The sequence below is a fragment of the Haliaeetus leucocephalus genome, unplaced genomic scaffold, assembly GCF_000737465.1.
Source record: "Haliaeetus leucocephalus isolate CR32 unplaced genomic scaffold, Haliaeetus_leucocephalus-4.0 Scaffold262, whole genome shotgun sequence".
In the NCBI taxonomy this organism is placed as follows: Eukaryota; Metazoa; Chordata; class Aves; order Accipitriformes; family Accipitridae; genus Haliaeetus; species Haliaeetus leucocephalus.
Genome location: NW_010972698.1, coordinates 8,093,478 through 8,114,527, shown reverse-complemented (window position 1 = coordinate 8,114,527; position 21,050 = coordinate 8,093,478). Strand labels below are relative to the sequence as shown.

At 39.3% G+C, this 21,050-nt stretch overlaps 1 protein-coding gene across 1 annotated transcript in view; it reads right to left on the bottom strand.

Moving 5' to 3' along the window:
• Positions 1 to 19,422, bottom strand: part of TMEM164 (transmembrane protein 164) — a 41,380-nt gene extending 21,958 nt beyond the window's left edge. Inside the window, exons 1-3 of the mRNA XM_010569024.1 lie at positions 19,364 to 19,422; positions 18,096 to 18,693; positions 1,494 to 1,543 (exon numbers count right to left, since the gene is read on the bottom strand). Coding sequence (XP_010567326.1) covers positions 1,494 to 1,543; positions 18,096 to 18,560 — 515 coding nt within the window. The 5' untranslated portion in view covers positions 18,561 to 18,693; positions 19,364 to 19,422. The remainder of the gene's footprint in view (positions 1 to 1,493; positions 1,544 to 18,095; positions 18,694 to 19,363) is intronic.
• Between the last annotated feature and the right edge of the window lie 1,628 nt (positions 19,423 to 21,050).

Here is a 21,050-nt window from a genome sequence, read left to right as displayed (position 1 = left end):
GACAAAAACCTCTCTTTAAATACGCACTTTAATAATTTCCTAAAGGAGGACTGCCTTCTGTAATGAGCTTTGGATTCCTAGAAAGCCTGGACTGCCCATTTGTGTTAATCCTGTTCATGATGCAAGCTGCTAAATAGTTGGAATTTTGCTGTTCATATGTCTTTCAGAGCTTAAAATAACGTATTTGATAAAGGTTTTTACTCCTGTCTAACTCTATAAACATACAGCTTCAAAGTAAAGTTTCAAGAATTTGGAAGAAGTCCATTAAATAAAAGAAGAAAGTCCTAAGCAAATAAGGCAGGAAAGTAGTATTATAATACTGCATTTTGTATAGCTTTCAGCCATCTTTTTCTGAACCACTGTTGTGTCACAAGAACACAAAAATAGCATCAGTACTGTTTCAGTCTACTTTACATAAGACACAAAGTAAGGAATAAACTGTTGACAACCACTGCCTGTCATAAACTGTTAGGACTTTAAAAGCAACTTGAGGGGGAAAAGGTATTACAATTTCAAAACAGTTTTTCAAATGTAATTTATACCCTGTCAGGGTGTCAGAAAACAGAAAGGCTCATTCTGAAAAGCAACAAATATTGTGGCCTCTGCTCTGCAACTGGTCTTTTGCAAATGCATAGTAAATCCAGGATTTCCTGGACACCAGACATAACTTTTCACACTCTCTGAGATGGAGACGCTAACACAGCATCTCTGCATTCAGCCCACTCCCTGCCCAAATAAGGAACAGCAGAAAAAAGTTGCAGAGAGACAGCAGCAGTTCCAAAATAATTCATGAGGTGTGCCCCCAATATAATTTTTTCCAGTCAGTGACAAGAAAGAGCCAAGTTAACTGTCACGGTGGCAACTACAGCCATTCCTGATTACCATTCTGCCTGGGAAGTCCCATGACCCTCCCCACAATATGACTACTTACCCCCCTTTGCTGCTTACTGGACTCTAATGCAGTAGTCCATTAGAGCTTCCTGCACATTAGAAACTCTTGTGGTTCCCGAAGTAAGTAACAATACACAATATTTTAGAAAAGATTGCATAGATCTGAGAAATACCCAAGTCAGCAAGAATTTGCTTTCACTATTTAACTTATAGCCACAATTTTAAAACTAGACCCATACTGTATGCACAGCCTTCAATGAAGCCCAGTTACTAATTTTTAGTGAGGATAATAAAAAGGTAAAAGGCCCATGACATACATTATACAAACCTGTACGTTAATCTGTAGAAAGATGCCTGCATTCTCACCTGTTACCGAGCTAATTCATGTTGCTAAGCGAGGCCAAAACCACTAGTACAAAAGAACTAAGGGCGTGTGGCTCAACACCCACGATTCAAGCCCTGACCCTTTTCAAGGTGTCATTTTTCAATCCAACCAATGTACCTTTCCAACTGGATAGATATCTTAATATTTTATGACTTAAGCGGTGATTAACTTCTAAAATACATTATGCAAGTAGACAGAAATATAGTAGAGGCATTACCTGAAGAGAATCATTGCAATCCGACAGGGAGGACAGGCAAGAAGAAAAATCTGAAACATTAGAAACAAATTTAAATTAATGATATGATCTCTTTTAGACTCCTTTTTCTATACCTTTCTTTACCAGTTCTGCATGTCACAAATAATTTCTAACCAGAAGAACTGTTTTACAGCAGAGCTAGAAAAGACTAAAAATCTTGAACAAATTAAGAAGTCTCATATTATCTACATATAAAAGGATTTAAGCAGTATGAGCAGCATCTAGGGTTTGGCTTCTGCCAGTGCCTAAGAAACAAGTCAAATTCTAGACTGTTTGATATTGTCATTATAACAGGTCTCTCATAAAGCAGATTACTGTATTACCAATCATTTTACTAGAGCAGCCCCCTTAGCTCTCAGTCATGAGGTCCTTGCTGTGCTAAAGACCAAGCATTTACAATGACAATATTTCCCTTCACTTTACCAGTGCAGGACCCAGCTCTTCAAGATCTCATGCGAGATGGCTGTCTATAAAAGCCTCTTCACACTTCCCAAAATAAGGCTACCACAGTATCTGCTCTAGGCATAAGCTTAGTAGTCGTCTTTGAATATGTCCATTGCCACACTCAATAAAGTATTTTTGAAGTACTGTAGAAATTTTACCAATTATCAGCCAGCTGTTTCACAAGACTGAAAGTAACTGAATACAATTGGAGCAGCATGTTTGTTTTTCTTTACAGGCCATACTCCTGCCATAAATAGTACCTGATTTACATTTTTATGTAAGAAAGTATTGTTGATTTGCAACAATGCCCCATCTAAATTTAGAGGATAACTATCATCTTTTGATACTGCTGTCCACAACCTCTCACAGCAACTTAAAAAATTTCATAACAGCGAGTCTTACTCTAGATATGAAGAGATTACTACAGAAGTGTTCAGTGATAGAAATCGGGTTTTTTATACTGTCCACTACTGCAAAGAAGAGACTTTGGCCTGCTGTCTGATAAGTATTTCAGAAAAAGAACAGATCACGCTTTTTACTGCTGTTGCAAAAATAAATTCACAATAGATTATTTCACTGCCAACCTACAAACCAAATTATCATTGAATCACTTCAGGTGAGAACATCTGGAGAATATGTCTGCTATGTGGACAAGTCAGATTTGACAATTCACCAAACACGTTTCTTTGAAGTGCTGCAGGGCTGGCAAGAGGCCTCTGATGTATATTCAAATTAATGACTACCAGATCATGTACTCGCTGCCGCAGCAGTAGAAATATTGAAGCCTGGATCATACTACTGAGCCCTTGTGCATAAGAGGGGCTTGCTGTCGTTACCATACAAATAAATGTACAATTCCAAATATTTTATTTTCAGTGCAAGTTCTTAATATACAGCCATTTATTTCTCCGATTCACTCACCTGTATATTTAATTCAAGTCAGTCTCAGTAGCCGTTTAGACCTTGCACACACACACACAAATTGTTTTTGCTAAGTCATACAGAACTCTAATAAAGGCACAGGAAGAAAGAGGCAGCAATTAAATTTAATTGAATGTATGTCATGACATTTTCTTACTGAATACTGTTAAAATCCAATCAGAGTTTCTCTGAAGTCTTGTATTTAAAACCCAAGTAATTTAAACTCATCAGGGCAGGTTAAAGAGGAAGAGAACATAATAGATGCATGATGACAATCCACTAATGGATGCTTTTTTGTGCTAAGGAAAAAAAAAAAAAAGAGAGAAAGTATATGCCAGAAAAATCTTCTAAGAGGTCTATATATCACCTTGCACATAAGATCCATATGGCTTCTGGGAAAGGTGTCTAACACTTACTATGCTTCACTATTCCATCATTGCATATTTTTGCAATAACCTTTGTTTACTAAGCTAAAGTTCCTTGAATTGTGGACTGTATTTTCCCTTCTTTGGAGACCACAGATGTCTTCTACAGGTGTCTTAAAATTATTTTTTTCCCATGCTATTTGCATGCATTAGTCAAACTTTTTAAACACTCCATGTTGTATGTTAACAAAAGGAGATATGATATTTAGAGTCTCACTAGTTCATCCAGAGTTTTAAATTCGTATTGGTTTATTATTTCCTTAAATTCAGAAATCTGACAGAAGATACGTGTTGCTTTTGAAGCATAGTTCATACCTTCATGGAAGAAACTCCGCTCTTCCAATATAGAAATTTTTTTTCTTTTTATTTCCTACATTTAAAAAAAAAAAAACAAAACACCAGATTGACTTTTTTCTCTATATGCACAAAATAATCAAACCAGAAATACATCTTTAATCACACCAGTCATTTCTTTTTCTGACACACTGCAGAGTGCTCCAGCTACCACACGGTAAAGCAAAAACTACAATACAAATCTGTATACTATCTGAATCTCACCACTGAGTATAAAAAATAGGTAATATTAAAAAAAGATGGCATTGTTAAAAAGACTGAGATGGACATACCAATTTAATATACTTCACTATCATGGAGACAGGCAAAGAAGAGAACAAGATTCACAGCTGCTTATTTTTATGTCAACTCTACTGCAAGAAACACAGTTTCAGGAACTGATGAGGGAAAAATAAATATTTAATATTTTTAAGCATGCAAGTCCCTCTGTTGTAAGTGATCTTTTGGAAAATAAGCCTGACTTCCATTTTTTATGGCAGCAGAGAAATCATAACTAGAATGTTTATGTTAAAACTTTAGGATAATGGAAGAGATCTTCAAACATTTCAGCTTTAGCAGTTTAATATCAAGCACTGTCTCTCTAAATATGTGTATACTTTTCCTGATAAATAAACCTCAACTTCTTAAAAAGGATGTTTCACAAGACACTTTTGTATCCAATTTTCAAAGAAGTATATCACTGAGTAGATTAAAACGTAAAAAGTGTCATCATTCAGCTCAGCAATTAGCAGTCTTAAAACACCTAGTTCACAGCAGACAAGCTCACAAGCTCTGCCACAAGTGTTCACATACTTATCCCATAATCATATTATATTTCACTGTCATACTGGAAATAAAATCCTTTGCCTTGCAGAAGGAAACAGCTATGTTTTATAAACCAAACAATGTCATATTAAATTAGCAGCATGGCTGTGAAGAGTTCCCAGCCTGTTTTCCTGCTGGAACTCTCAAGGTTTTATGCATTCAGGCTAGCACAGATGTAAGCCCCTCTCTTTGCCAGCACACTGCAGAGTTCTAGTGTAAACAGTGCAGAATATATTTTAAAGCACACTGAAGTGGGCTTCTCCTTGTCCAAGGCAGAGTAACTAAACTTTCAATTTAGAAGAAACTCTAAGAAACAACTTCAATGTCCCTCCTCATCCTGTCGGATCTGTCACCTGTTACATTTTCACGTTACAAACGAAAAGAAGGACAAAAGAATCAACCCGAAATCCAAAATGTACAAAAGTAACTATTTCAGGCAGGAAAAATAAGCTATAAAATAAACATTGTCCGATAGGCTGAATTCTGGGCACAGTTCTGATCATTCTCTTTCCCTTTAATCTCTCTCCGTCCCCCCCCCAAAAGCAGATTTAGAACAGGGTTATAGAGGCCAACAAGAATGATCAAAAAGCATAGAACTGACTTAACACATTAAGACTCTTCATTCTGTAAAAGCCTATAGGCTAACAAGAGTGAAAGTGAGGGTACAAAATCACGAGTGGCCTTGAGGAAATGTATAGATAACAAGTCCTAGGTGGGGACAACATTTTGAGTCAGTATGTCTAAGTCTTTTTCATCAGCACAGGACCAGATGATTCTACAATTTTTCTCAGGCAATAAATTGCCAAGAAGCTCATAACATTGGTCAATCCGCAAACTGAAGTTCATTTCAACCTTGAGGACTCGGATGAAAACAAAAGTCAGAAATTCTGTCAATATACTTCATAATTGCTCTGCAAGACCATAAATATCACTGTCCATCCCCATGGGAAATATTTCTGGCATGAAGAACTGCACGGCCAGCACTCTCCTGCATAAGCTCAAATACAAAGGTCACATCACAACACATGACGGATCAGCAGGGCTGTTGTAATTTGGAGACTGTAATGTACAGGATTGCACTGCTTAACTATTCCTTCACTGAGACAAGATCTTAAAGAGACTGAACTTACAGTTGCTCCGAACAAACCCAGGACTGGGCTGTAAATCAGTCCCTTCCACTTTCCCTTCTTCCAACCATGCACTAAGAAGAAGAGAAAGCTCCAAATGCTATCTACAGGTATGGGACAGACTGGAAGGCAGGAGGAAAAGGATGGTATTTTTCCACCTGTAGTAATATGGGTTTTTTAAATTTTCTAAAAGAAACATGTGCGGCTGTCATTCAGTATTTGATGGAGTTCCCAAGAAAGACCTTTGAGTTCAGTAAACTTCAGAGATCATTATTTCCTTAAACCTGATTATATTACTCATTTGTGTCAGTGTAGCAGGTAGAAGAGCCTGTATGTAAAATGACTATTCTGAAGACAATAAGAAGGTAACGTTGCATTAGTTTATTCAGAAAACTTCTTTGACAGATAGCAATAAGTAGGTATCACAAGGTATTACACTGGCCCTCCACAAATCCCTGTTAAGTTCACTCCCTTTTTAATCACTAAAAGAAAGCATAGCCAAACAAGGAAAATGTTACTGTTAAAAATGAACTGGGTAGCTGGGAAAAAACAAATCATTCTTCATAAATTCATTTCCAGAAGTCAGAATTTACAAAAAAAATTACTCCTTGACATTGCAATGGTGTCTCTAGGTAAAAGTCAAACTCACATGCATGGAAAAAAAGACTAATTATCAACCAAAGTAAGCCCGTATCTTGCAGCAAGTTAGGGTTTTTTATTGATTATATGTTTTCCTAGTGCCAAAATATGACAGGAATAGGTATGGGTACCCAAATTTCAGAAGCGTGGAAAAAATCTAATATTGAAACAAACACCCCAAAATCTACAAAAGACTGCAACATCATGAAACTAAAAAGAACTCTGATAACCTTAATCTGTCCTCCCTTTAATACAATCCAATTTCCTAATCTCTATGCACTGTGTTAATCCCTAATGGTATTTTCACTTTTTGCACTTCAAGCATTACATGTGCTGCAATTATCACATTAATTTGGAGATATTAGAGGTTTCTGTTATTTGATTTTTTAAGTTCATACAGAAAGAATTTTATTCAAACAAATTCTTTTACCATTTGCACACCTAGACTTCAGCAATGGGCAAGTGCATCAATATAAAGAGGTGGAAAAAAGTAAAGAACAGAAACCGTCAAACATATCTGGTTTCCTGTTTTCCATTTAACTGTATTGCTAGATTGAAAACAGTAAGAAAGGAAAAGGCTTTTGTTGTTGTATAATTGTGCTTTTTTAATCCAGCAGTGCCTCTACAGTAGATTTGTTATGGGTTACTTACTTTTTTGGGGGAGGGAAGGGGTCATGAGGTAAGCAGATTTTACTAAATCTGCCTTATTACAACCCCAGCATACTCAGATATTGAGAAACTCAAACTTCAACATACAGTCCCAAATATATTAGTGAGCTACTACCTATAGTAGCTAAAATCTACTATACTAGAATGACTGCAAGCATTTTACCCAGCCTGTCATTATGAGTCGTGACTTGCCTAAAATAGAGATCCTAAAAAAAATTGGTTAAATACCTAAAATGGGAGGCTGTGGTACATGCTAGAGTTATATCTAGGAAAATTCTCAGATACTGGCAAGGATGTATATATTTATGTTATGTTACAAGTCCCAAGTTTTGAGACCATTGCCATAAAATAATTTGTCAGCTGCAAATTTTCTCACTTGTCTAGTATTTCCTAGTCTCTTTGACATGCAAGAATGCCACATTCTACCACTAGTTTTAGTAATCAACATTTCAAAAATCAAGACTAGTAAAAATCTCAAGAGCTATTCTCAAAAGACATGCATAATCTTTTGTTTGAAAAGGATGCAACTGGAGTGTGTAACAGCAATACTGTCTCCGAACTGAAGTAAAACACCTCTTCAAATACCTAAGTCTGGATACCATTCTATTCATTGAATGTTATTGCCTCACTCCATGAGCACTCTAAATAGGGAGAGCTCACTGATTTTTTTGTCCTATGACTTGGCTGGGGTTTTTTATTCCAAAACATTCCAAACTTCTACAAAATACTACACCTAAGAGCTCCCTTCAGAAGTATTTTAATGACACTATTTTTCAGTTAGTACACTGAGGCAGAGTGCAATCAAAACTTGTCATGAAAGGCTTTTCTTCTACCACTCTTAGTCCTGCTGAGACAGAAACATGTGTAACAGAAAGATCATCTTGTTTGATCAGAAACAAACTAAAAACACAAAAGACCACAATTCCAAAGGTAGTGGGGTAAGAAAAGAACAAGTCACACAACTCTAACCATTCCATATTAAACATCACACAAAGTAGCACTTATAATATCAAATGGAAACACTTACAGATGTCTGAGTAGATTTGTTTCTGGCAGAAGATAGCTAAGCATGCTACAGGTAAAACCACTGCATCTCACACATGCAGCACAGATTTCATTTACCTTTCAAAACAGCAGCTTGTCTGTCCCCGAGCTGCCTGTTTGATTTAGTATCTCGTTGCAGCAGACTGGAAACATATTTTTCTTTTCAAACATTCCAGTTGTGATCACTTAACCGGATCATAAATTGATTGTTTTAGTATACCATTTCAAAATGAAAACTTCAAGAGGTTAGATTTTAATTTCTACTTGCAATATTCAGAGCAATGTGAAAAAATAATGGCAACTGGATTTATCCAAAACTGGAATGAATTTTAAAAAAAGAAAAGAAAAAGAAAAAAAAAGAGAGAGAGAAGCAGGCTTCAGTCAATCTGCACTGAAATAAAAATTTTCAACCTTTCTTAGGTGTATCAAAGTACCCTCCAGAGCAGATTAAGAGCTATGTTTAAAAGGCTAAGATACAGTGGTAAGTTTAAGTGTATTTTACCGTACATGTGAAAATCATCCATTTTCCTGCACAATGGTAAAACTCAAGGCAAGGAACATACAAGCAGCTAATTTAAAAGATGTAGAAGATTTTGTTAATTAACTCTAAAATTATTTTTTAAAGTAAGTTCAAAACAATCACCCTATCATTTATCAGAAACTAATGGTTTTAACAACTCCATCATACAGCTTTGATCCAGCATCTAGGTATGTTAGATGTCAACTATCAATTCAGCACAGAACAGCCATCTGTTTGCCTTCTAAAAGGTAACTTAAAAAAAATTAAAAATTGTAACTGTGATTTGACAAGTTCAGACTGCCAAATCTGAAAAGAGAACAGAGATCAAAAGATGTTACATTCTCATTGCTAAATAGCAGCAAGTTGAATGTGTTTAATATTTTAGCATAAAAATCACAGCTGCCTTACTGCAGCAGTCAGACAGGTTCAGGGATTAATTAATGTGTCCTGTGGAATTGTTAATCTAGCATTAAGAATACTCATGATTCAAAGCAACACTGCTGGCAGAGCATTAAGTAATACTACAGTAGAAGTAGTTTCTGTGTTATATAAACCAAACTGTAGGAACATAAGCAGCTGCCTGTCCCTCCTTCGAACCTTCCAGTTTCCCAGTTCTACCCAGGGCTGAAAGAAGTGTACCAAGTTGAACAATTTCCAACCTCTACAATCTTAATGTCTTGTAAATTATATATGTTTATTGGGACATTCCAGATTAGTGTCCCCTTCCACAGGCTTAGTTTGCTTACTCAACAAACCAGTACCCACCTTCTTCCCTTTTACGGTCTTAGGGGAAAGATTTCTAGACTTCTCGTATTTTAGGATTAATTATTAACATAAGACTCGGGTCTTTTCTATGTGTGCAGTAGCATTAGTTATCACATCTTAGGAATTAGTATTTCAGAGAAAAAGTGTCACTGCGGTTATTTTTCTTCCTTTTTCTCTAATCACTATCTGCACCAGCCCTTCAAACATCCTATTTCTTAAGAAAATTTAGTTTGCACTGAATTTAGATTAACTTGCATTTATACCTGTCAGTGACACTGTGGAAGCTTGCATGAGTTCACAGTAAGATTTTCATGTGCATATTCATATACGTTCACTTTTGTTACTTTTTCCCCAAGCGTGACGTTTCATATTAGTTTCCTACAGAAGCAAAACCATCGTAGAAAAGTCCTGCTCTACTCCGCCTCAAGTCACCAATACCTCTTTCTTGTCACAGTTCGCAATTCCTCAATTTGTAGGATTTTACAACAGAAATTTGTAATCTTTAAAAACAGCAGGATAATAAATATCTAATAGTTTTATTATTACAGATAATTTTTTTGCCAAAGAAACAGCAATAGTAGCACAATCCATAAAAAGCTAAGGCATATAGCATCATATTCCTGATAATTTAAGTTGGCATTTCACTAACTACCAAAGTATTAAAATATAAACAATTAAATTCACTTGACACTAATTACTTGGCAATCTGAATAAATGTAAACCCTTACCACATCTATCTAAACCCCTGAGGAAGTGTCACAAGAAACATGAGTCCCATTACACTCTTCGCAGGTTTCAAATGCATGGTACAGAACTTGTTCACGGTGAACATCAACACAGTTCAAAATGCTACAGTGAAATGTGGTTGATGTACAACCACTGTGGTAAAACTCAGAATCTGTGACTAGGCATGTAAACATTTACAGCAGTGCAAGGGAGACAACAAAGAAGGGGATTTTAGAATAGAAATAATTAAAGTCATCCCAATCTCTGGAATTTATAAAGGTGTCCAATATGGTTACTGCTGCTATTTGATTTAGTCCACCACTCTACTGAAGTTCCTAAAGGCCTCAGGCAGCTATTCCTGAAACATCAGCTAGCAAACAACCTACACAGAATGGTGCATGAAACTGCTAAATAGGTTAAAAAAATCCATCCTAAAAATACATTACATTCTCAAAAAAAAAAAAAAAAAAAAAAAAAAAAAACAAAACAGAAGAGGAAAACAGAAGCAGAAGAGGAAAAAAGAAATGAAAAAAAGGCCTGTCTCTCCATAACATGTTGCTCAAACTACATGTTACACTTGGATATTTGCTTTAAATCTGTGATGATCTCATCAAAACAAACCAATATCTGATTACCTAATTATTCATCTAATGGCCTTTAGATAATAATCTTCAGTGTAAATATTTGGGGTAAGAGAAAGTTAAGCTTTTTCATCTAGAATTTCCACTCATGCAACTCCTACTCCTTTTTAGAGAGTAAGATTACTTCTTGTCAACTCCCCACTTTTTATATTCTTTTCTCCTATGAATATACAGAAGAAAGGACAGAGTTACCAAAGTATGCATTCTATCCTCGAGCACAGCAGGTATTTCCAAATCCTAGCAACTTCAAAACAAAGGCTTAACCTAGAGCGTTAAACTCCAATTCCTCAACTAGGATATTCATTGGTAGCATGACATATTACCGTGATTCCTATCACCTCGACCAAAGCATGCACGTTTTCAGCTCAAGGTAAAGCATGTCCTAGCCAAATCTTGTCTAAATTAAAGTGGATGAACTGTCATCTCTCCAAAGAAAACTGCGATTCACAGCCTTCTGACACATTTGCTATTCTTTTTATACTAAATTAAAAACTACTATTATTTCTGAATAAGAATCCTTGCCTTGCCTCATACTAGTATTTCTCAATTTCTCTAGTATGTGCTGAGATTTACTAAAAATAAGTACAATGGTGAAACAAACTATATACAGTGTTAAAACTATCACAGAAAAGCTTTTCCTCAGCTCAATAAATAGTCATTACATTAATTACAGTATCAGTTAAAGCCTCTAAACTTCAGTTGACAGTGTTTTCTCAAACACAACAAAATCATTGCTTAAAAATAAATTGTAAAAATTAAGAAAAAAATTGACAGTTATTGGTACCAAGGGCAGATTAAACTATACAAGCGAGCCATTGGGTTTTTTGAAAGGCAAACTAATAGTTCTGGAGCATCCCAGACCCACTATAAAGGAACTGATGACCTGCTTCATGACCTGTCACTTCATATCTATGCCCCTTGAGCTGCTATCATCTTTCTAGCAGTAAAATGCACTCTTTTGCAAGAAATAAGGCTTGCCACCAAGAAATACTGGTGCTTTCAATGCTGTAATTGTTCTTCACCTGCCCTTCTTCACCACACACTATTTCCTCTCTAGCAATCAGCTTTAAGAGGAGCTATCACAAGTTAATTTGCTGTCGTAAAAATAAAGACTTGTGTATTATGCAGATCTAAAAATCGAGCTGCATACTTCATAATCCGATATGTGTGTGAGCTGTGATTACACACATCTTCCACTTAAGTGATGAATTTTCTGTCTAACAGATAGCATTTCAGAGCACTGAAAGGATTGTTGACCTTGCTACAACACTTTCACGCACCCCCTAAATGTAATGATTTGGGAATAAATCATACTATACTCCAAATATATAGCCTTGCTTTTCTTAAATATTCAAATTTTTTTACAGTCCTTAGCATATCAAATTCTACTAAATTTCAGTTTTATCATACCCCCTAAAATTGAGTCCTGTCTTCTGAGGTACTTTAAAAATTACAAGTTCTGCAGGTAGCAGTACCAGGTTTTGGAACATAGGAGGTACACACAAAAATTATGTAGATAAGGGAAATATGCACACATACAAAACGGAAGATTTGGAACCTTACAGTTAGAGACTTTTTGAAAAATGTATAAATATTCATAGGAAGTTTTGCCTTCGCTGCTCTACATCTTGCCCAACAATCTTAATACATTAAGCAATGAACAAAACTATTGAAAAATATCTTTGATTTAGAATACTGCTACCCTTTAAAATTTAATAACTCATTAAACTTTTACTTGCAGGCTGTTGCTCACATAACCCAATAACATTATTCACTGTTATTTCTATAAAAATTTACTGCATTTCTATAATCAAAGGTTCTTCATACTCACTCCCAAATGACAGGATATGAACGTCCCTTTCATTTTAATTCAAGGTTTTGAAGAGACAGAATATAGAAAACCATACACAATTTAACTGGATTCTTCCAAATATTACAAAGCATTTAGGAGCAGTGTATGCAAATTAAACCCAGACTCACACCTGAAAAATCACATTTGACCATATAATCAGGTTTTTTCCAAGTTAAAAAAAAAAAAAGAGGGAAGGAGGAGTGGCGAGAGAGGGAGATAATTAATCTGTTATGCATTGGGACATATTCCCAAACAATGCAGAATTCAGCCAAGACATTTTTTATGTAAGTTCCAAAAGCAGCCCATTGTTTCTAAAAGCACAGTAGCCTCTTTTGCAGAGGACAGAAAAGATCCAGGTCTCTAAAGAAGCTAAAGCTAGAAATAATGAACACAGGATTTACTATTTACTGAACTGCAGATGCACTTAGTAGTGGTTTTAGTTATGCTAACATCAGACCAAGATCACCGGACAAAACCGGACTCCCTATACTTCTTTCTCTTGCCTTTTTTCCACCTATTACTTCCCCTTTAGTTTAGTTCTCTTTGCCTATAAAGATCACTGAAATAATCATCCAGCAATACAGGTGTTTCCTACAAAAACATTTTCTTTATTCTAGACAAATGTCAGTCCTTAACTGTCTTAAATGCAATAATTTGGTGCAGAATTGGAAGAGAATTATGACAACTTACCAGCTGAGGATTTACCACTAAGAAATGATTCTATAGGAAGAACACTTGCAAACCTCTTCCCAAAACAAAAGTCCCAAAACTCATTTTACAGATTGATATTAAGTCACCATTCTGGACGAAGGCATTGACATATTAAAATCAAGCAAGCTGACAATTCACAACAGTTTAATAGGACTAGCTGTACCCATCATTTTAGGATTAGATTACAGTCATGTTTCTGCCACTTCCCTGAACAAGGTTTCAAGACACTTACACACACACACTTTTAATTTCTACAAACTGGTCAGTCATAACCTTCAGTGTTCAGAACTGAATAGTCTTAGCAAAGCTCCAAGAAACCAAATTAAAACTATCAGCTTCAAGATCCAACTCACAAATCTAAAATTCAAATTAAAAAAGAAAAAAAATAATAATCACATACTCATTAAGGTTGGACAGGACCTTTTGAGATCACTTCACCCTACCATTGTTACCCACAAACTCTGATTTAGATGGCTTCGCATAATAGTTTTTCCTTACATTTTGTTTTCCAAATTTCTCTTTTGCAATACAGACTAATTTTATCTCTGGGTCTTGGTTTATATTTGTCTACATTTAACCATAGTTGCCTGTTAACTCCAGCTTAATGTCTTACAGGACATCAAGCGACACCTGTGTTTATGCATTTTCATTAAGCTACATTGATTGCGAATAACAGCTTGCAAAATCTGCGTGTCAGAAATTACAAACTGGTGGTACAGGAACAAATCATGAAGAACACACAGTTTTTGATGGAAATTCTAACTGCTCCTTCACTGAACCTGAAGTGAAGAACTGCTATGTGAACACAAAAGTGTTTTGATTGAAAAGTTAAAAAATGTATACTTTAAAGAATATAGAACAGATAAACAAATTGGTTTTGATATAATTGGTTTTGACATTGCAAGGCATGAAATCTTCCTTTCACCTCACTAACACAATGCCGTAAGTATTTTGATGCTCATGCACAGGGAGACACCACTATATACTTAACAACGATGCTCTGGATGCTGCTAAAAGTCTCCTTTACAAAACTTTTAAAGAAATCAGTAGTGCTGTAATTGGCTGTTGGGTGAATCCTCCCTCTTACACTGCCGAATCAGAAACTTAAAAGATTCCCTTCACATCTTCAATTTCAATACCATAATTATGGGTCCTAAAATACTCAAAATGATTAATGTCTTGAAAATATAACACTTGGTCCCCTAAATATATTATTTTTTCCTGCTATGCCAAAGAGAATAGGTTTGCAACACCCTAGTGGACTTATGTTTCCTTTTTAGGATACCCTTTCATGCCAGGTTTACAGCAGTATCATTGGTCCCATCATATCCTCAGTCCTAAAAAGAGTGTTGTTTGTTGGGTTTTTTTAATAGAGCTATTCAAATAATTTTCAATAAGAACACTCTTTATCTAAAGAAAGAGCTTAGTATGAACTCCTTCACAGACTTCCCCCCCTGCTGCTGCACCACACACTAAGTAAATATTGTACTGCACAAAAACAATCCCATCCCCGTTGGATAGCTGTCAAAGAAACCACAGAAATTTTCATTCCTCCTTGGTTTAAAATATATAGAGAGATTTTAAAAAACTGAAGTATTTATCTCTCAATGGTACTGCACTTCTGTCACTGGTGAAGAAACAATATTGCCCTTCTTCTTCCAAAAGCTATGCAAGAAGCCAAACCAGGGCCAGGGCTGGAAATGAGTAGTACTGTTCCTAGGTAATTCAACTAGGTGGCAGGATGGCAACAAATTCTCCAAAACTGATTAACCATGTGTCCTGGTTTTGGCTGGGATAGAGTTAATTTTCCTTCTAGTAGCTGGAATATTGTTATGTTCTGGATTTAGGATGAGAATAATGTTGATAACACACTGATGTTTTCAGTTGTTGCTAAGTACTGTTTGGACTAAATCAAGGATTTTTCAGCTTCTCATGCCCACCCAGCAAGAAGGCTGGAGGGGCACAAGAAGTTGGGAGGGGACACAGCCAGGACAGCTGACCCGAACTGGCCAAAGGAATATTCTATACCATATGATGTCATGCCCAGTATATAAACTGGGGGGAGTTGGCCAGGCTGGGCACATCACTGCTCAGGAACTAACTGGGCATCCGTCAGCAAGTGGTGAGCAATTCCATTGTGCATCGCTTGTTTTGTGTATTCCAATTCTTTTATTATTATTATCATTCTATTATTATTATCATCATCATTATTATTTTCTTCCTTTCTGTTCTATTAAACTGTCTTTATCTCAACCCGCGAGTTTTACTTCTTTTTTGATTCTCTCCCCCATCCCACTGGGGCAGGGGGCGAGTGAGCAAACACCTGCGTGATGCTTAGTTGCCAGCTGGGGTTAAACCATGACACCATGAGAACTGTTTAGGCAGTTAAATACGTTCATTTGATCGACACTTCATCCTTGTGACGACACATCTAAACTAGTTCTTCCCACTCATCAAAAAGATTTGATTTGAACACAGGTTGGTGTGATAGGCAGAAATTAGACATCTGATCAAAACAGACTCATTTGTAGAGCTCAGTATCCATTATATTATGCAGTTTTGTCTGCCCAAATGCACCACAGATGTAATTCCCATTTTATTTTGTGATTTCATTTCAGTCTTAGGTCTTTTAAAAGCAGGACTTTTGCTTTTATGCAGAGAAAATCTGAAGGATAATTTCCAGTTCCAAATATTTTTGGCTCAGAGCCCAGAGCCTTTGTTGCTCTGAGGTGAAACAGTCTCAGCTGAAGAAAAGGAAAACAGAAATTGAGTGAAAGAAGAGACCTTTACCAACAGCTACTGTTGGCTTCCCTTTAAAGTGATGTTGATTGTTGTAGCATGTTTCATCTCTTCACCTCCTACTTTATTCATCCTAATGTTTGGGAGCAGCAGCAGGATTATGCATAAACTACTGCAAGAACAGAAGTGAAGGTTAAATTATATTTTCATGTATTTCACCTTGCCAATCTGTTGCCCTCAGCAAATGCAGGCCAGAAAAACAATGCTTGCAAGATTCCAACTACTGCGTATTACTTTTCATTGATGATCTTTGTATCTAACCTGTTTTCTCTGCTGAAAGCTGTTGGTTTTGCAGATATTTTCATTCTCTACGTTAAGCCCAGGTCTATTTCTAATACATCTACTTGAGGATGAAGAGACATGGCTTCTGAATTTTGCTGACATACCCATCTTTTCAATTTCACAAATGCTGGAATGCCATTTCTAATGAGTAATTAGCATAGGATTATTAAAAAAGCTTCACAACTGATCAAAAAGAGATTAAGAACTGCCCATGCCTGACTACAGAGCTTAAGTCTCTGTCTTCCTGGGGGAGAGCATCAATGAATGAGGTAAACAATACTAGCTCCCCCATTTATGTATACACATTAGCTTTAGCTGAATACTTATCATTACACCCTATTATAATACCATATCAAGACAACTAAACTTTCAAATCATAATGGTAACATATCCTCACCTTCTTCCCAGAGAATTAATAGGAAATTTTTCCAGTAAACATTGATCATTGCCAAGAAATGGCATGTGGCTATATTATTTTATTTTAATTATTTCTACAGCTCTTGCATACCTTTTGCTTTCTCATTCATTACCAATACTGACTAATTGATTGCACAGCAATTGATACCACTTCATAGGAGGCAAGTGTCCTATGGTGTAAAATACTGAGCTAAAATTGCATCATTACTTAGGAATTTACATAACCTACTAATTAAGTTCTGGAACTGTAAGTTAATTGCTGTAAAGGTCTCTAATATGGCGTAAGAGCTGCATTTTTGCCTCTTGAAATAATACCCATCCCCCCTCAAACCTCTATTACAACCAGAAAAATGTTTCCATTCCTGTTAGGAAAAGCTCTCCAGGAGTGAAGCTAACAACTTGCTTGATCCGATACAGCCCAGATCACTTAGCATTCTGCAAAGGGAGACTAAGAACTGCATTGCTCTGATTTTCATCTGTTACTGATCTTAGACAGATGTTGTTATCACGGCAGCTTTTATGAAAGCCTTTTTGACATTCTTCTATTAATTCCTGAGCTTAAATTTTGTAAGTTGTCCAGTGCTGAGCATACGATATTAGCAAAATTAAACAAAATATTATTATTTTCGGCATCTCCCACACTCCTTACCAAGCTCAGTGAAACTGCCAGTTAAGTACGTGCACAGGACTACTGACAAATACAGCCTGTAAGCTTTAGATATTGTAGTTCAATAACTACTTATAAATGTTTCCATTATTCTGGAAGCTACACAAACTACACATTATCATGCATCAACAACCAAGCCACAAATCATTAAAGCACATAATTTATCCACAGGTATTAAGCCAGATTGGTTTGTTCACCCCATGTATGAGACACTGGTAACACTTGTTTCCTTACTATTCAGCTTCTAAAATTAGAATGGTAAATCAACATTGTCTGCACAAATAAAGAGTAATTTGTTTCTTCAACACCTTTACAGAATACATTCACACCCCTAAAAGTCACTTGCTTGAAAAAGTTCCTGTAAATTACACAGCCACTCTAGCAATAATCTTGTTTTCATTAAAGTTGGTGCAAATTCTACCGCTGCTGTCAGTGGAAACAGCATTTTCTATTCTTGAAACAAGGATCAGGTGGAAGCAAGTGGTGAGAAAGCCTTAATTTTCTGCATTTTCAACAGAGATTTGGACCTTAGTCATAGCTACAGTTTCACCTTTTCATTTGACTTGTTTTGGTTTTTTCCCCATAGATTTCAATTCAGGTGATTAAAAACTAAGTCAGTTTTAAAACATTTACACCAATTCTTGGCATTTGTACTTTTGCTGTGCGCTTTTGGTCCACAAACTGCCTACGGGAAAAATACCACTCTGCAAGCATAAAACTAAAGCAAACTTGCTGGCAACGGTACACAAGCCTTACCTGCATCATAGTGACGACATGGCAGGGATTCAGGAGGTAAATGACAGTCCTGGTGGCAAACTTGAACCCCACCTCCAGCCCAAAGATGAGGCACAGCACCACCAGCAGCACATTCTTGCCCAAGCTCTCCTGCTTCGGCTGGGGCTGCTGCAGCAGGTGACCCTCCAGCTCCCTGAAATGCAGCTGCCTGAGCTTCCACAGGGACAGAAGGATCTCCACGACGCCCACGCTGAGGAAGACCAAACTCTCCAGAAAGCGCTGCTGCCCAGAGAGAAAGGCCGCGCATTCTGGCCCTCCATTGCCAGCAAAGCTGGGGTCCACACCCCCATACATCCAGTCCAGGAGATTATGGAGGCTGTAACGAGACATGGTGGGACGGTGCCTCTCCTCCTCCCCGTCACTGTCCAGGAACAGGTAGGAGCAAGATGGAATCAAAGCCAAAATGCCGTCGGGCTGACGAAACATGAAACGCAAGGACGGCCCCTCTGTAGTCCCCTTCCTTCCCAACCTTCTGGAGAAGCAAGCGGCTCCGCTTGGGGCAAGGCTAATTTTTGGCTTTCCCCTTCGACGCCAGGACGAGACCCACACACGCAGCAGCCTGCCAGAAGGGAGGAGCCGCAGATGAATGGAGCCCGTGAGCAGTGGCGAAAAGCCCCTCGCCTCAGGAGCCCTCCTCTTCCCCGCCCGCCGCCATCCCCCGGCACCCGTCGCTCACCCTTCCCCGCAGGACAGCAGAACGACCTGCCTCCCCCGCGCCGCCCGTTCCCAACGCCGGGCCACTGCCTCCCTTCCCACAGCCCGCCCTTCCTCCTCCTCCTCCTGCCCTGCGCCCCTCAGCCCGCCCCCCCCCTTCCCGCCGCGCAGCGATGTGTCCGGTACCTCCGTCAGGCGGCGGAGGGCGGGAAGGGCGGTTATCCGCTCCGTCAGGGAGCGCGGCGCGGCTGAGAGGAGGCAGGCCCAGCGCCCCCAGCCATGGCGCCGGCCTCGGCGAGGGAGGGGAAGGAGGAAGCAGGGCTCTCCTCAGCAGCGGCGGTAGGGCTGAGAGTACGAGCCCGAGCGGGCGGGTGGCTCTCGGCTGCCGCCGCGTCCCGCGGCTCTGCCGGCCCCTTCCCAGCGCCGTGGCATCACCCCACCGACGTGCCTGACTCACGCCGAAAAATGGACGAGGCCCCCCGAATTGGCTGCGCCCGGCCGCCCGCTCCTCCCTCCGCCCCGGCTGCTCCCGCCTCCCGCGGCTGCTGCCTTCGTTCCCCACCGCCTCCCCTCACCTCCGCGGCCGCCGCTCCCTCGGCGGGCTGCGCTCCCCTCGCCCTCCGCGTCCTCGCCTTCCTCCTGCCTGTTGCCTCGCCTTTCGCCCGTCTGCTCCCCTTCTTCTTCTTCTTCCTCCTCCTCCTCCTCCGCACAGCTGCCCGCGGTTCGGCCTGGCGTCCCCACCCGCCCGGCTCCCCTCAGTGCCACCGGCCGAGAGGAAGTAAAGGGCCGGCGGTAGTCTTCCTCTCCGCGCCGCGGCTTGCCGACTCGACTCAACCAGCGGCCTTAACTTGATAAACTAGTTTCTCAAGTGCCATCGCAGGTGGGATTCGCCGGCCAAGAAATGGCAGTGGCCTGCGTTCTTCACGGCGCACCGCAAAGGGCCAAACTTGAGAGGGGCTTCAGCCCAGCCCCGGCCTGACGGTGGGGGTAAGTGTGCGCTGTCAGCCGTGCCCCGCTGTGTGCGTGTGCAAGCGTGTGTGCAAAACCGCGCCTGGTGCAGCGGAGGCCGGGTTTGGTTCCTGGGTGCAGCCGGTTTGTGGCTTTGTGAAGGGGCTGTACTGCAAATACGGAACTCTTTGTTTCTACGTGAAAGGCAAAGGCAGGTGGAGATCTAGATAGAGTAGTGGGTTAAGGGGATGTTGGCAAGGTAGTTAGAACCACGAACGAACATAACCCGAGAGCTGTCTCGTACGACAGATTTCATTTCACGTACCCTGCCCGTAGCATGTCGCTCTCCTGACCGTTACGGGGCTGCCCTTCTCTGCAGGACAGCACGACGGCAGCACCGTCACCGGCCAAACTGTTGAGCCTGCTTTACTGAAAATAAAAGCTCAGTTCCACAAATAAGTTTGAAAAGACCAAGCAGGTACCTCTACTGGCTGAGTCAAAGTGATTTCCATACAGATGGGGAGGCAGCAACACCTGGACTGTAAAGCTGGAGGCAGTATGTGCATGCCATTCTGCTGTGAAAGAAATTTCTCCTTTTTTGGGTAAGAAGGGGGACCCACCAGGCTTTTCCAAGATCTTCAAGGGCTCCTTTCCACAATTAGAGCTTGATAAGAATTCTTCTACAAATTGCTGTTTTCTCAGCCATTGTTGATTCATTACAACACCTCTTGTTGATCTAATTACGCACAAACCTGCTGCGGAAAGTGAATGTGCAGAAACCGGATGCACAACCTGAATAGGCACAAACCTCCTGCAAATGCCTTCCGCACTAACTGGACATGCACACACCTGCAACACAAACGTGCTGCGTTAACCTGCTTCACAGCCTGAATACTCAAAACAAGCAGCTCAGCACTGACACCAATATTTTGGCAGTTCTTTTCTTCCTCTATTTCTAAAATACAGAAATACTGCTCACAAAAGATAAGCACCGAGTATTTGCTCTCAAGGGGTCTACCAATTGGATTGTCTGCTGCTGTGAACAACCTGGAACAGATCTTTCCCTTTCCACTCCCTCAGTCACACACAAGAGGACAGCTGCTGCTAAAAGCAGTCCCAGGCAGCTTTAGACCTTGCCTTTGCATTTCACTCAGTGTCTCGCCTTCTGCAGTGGTCTGTGGTCTGCTTCTCGGACTTCTGCTTTCCTGAGCTTTTCTTTGGTGGAGTGAAAAAGACCTATAATTAGAACAACAATATGATGTCAAGTATTGGTATCTCAGATGTAGTGATTTCTTTAGAACATGGACTAGCCAC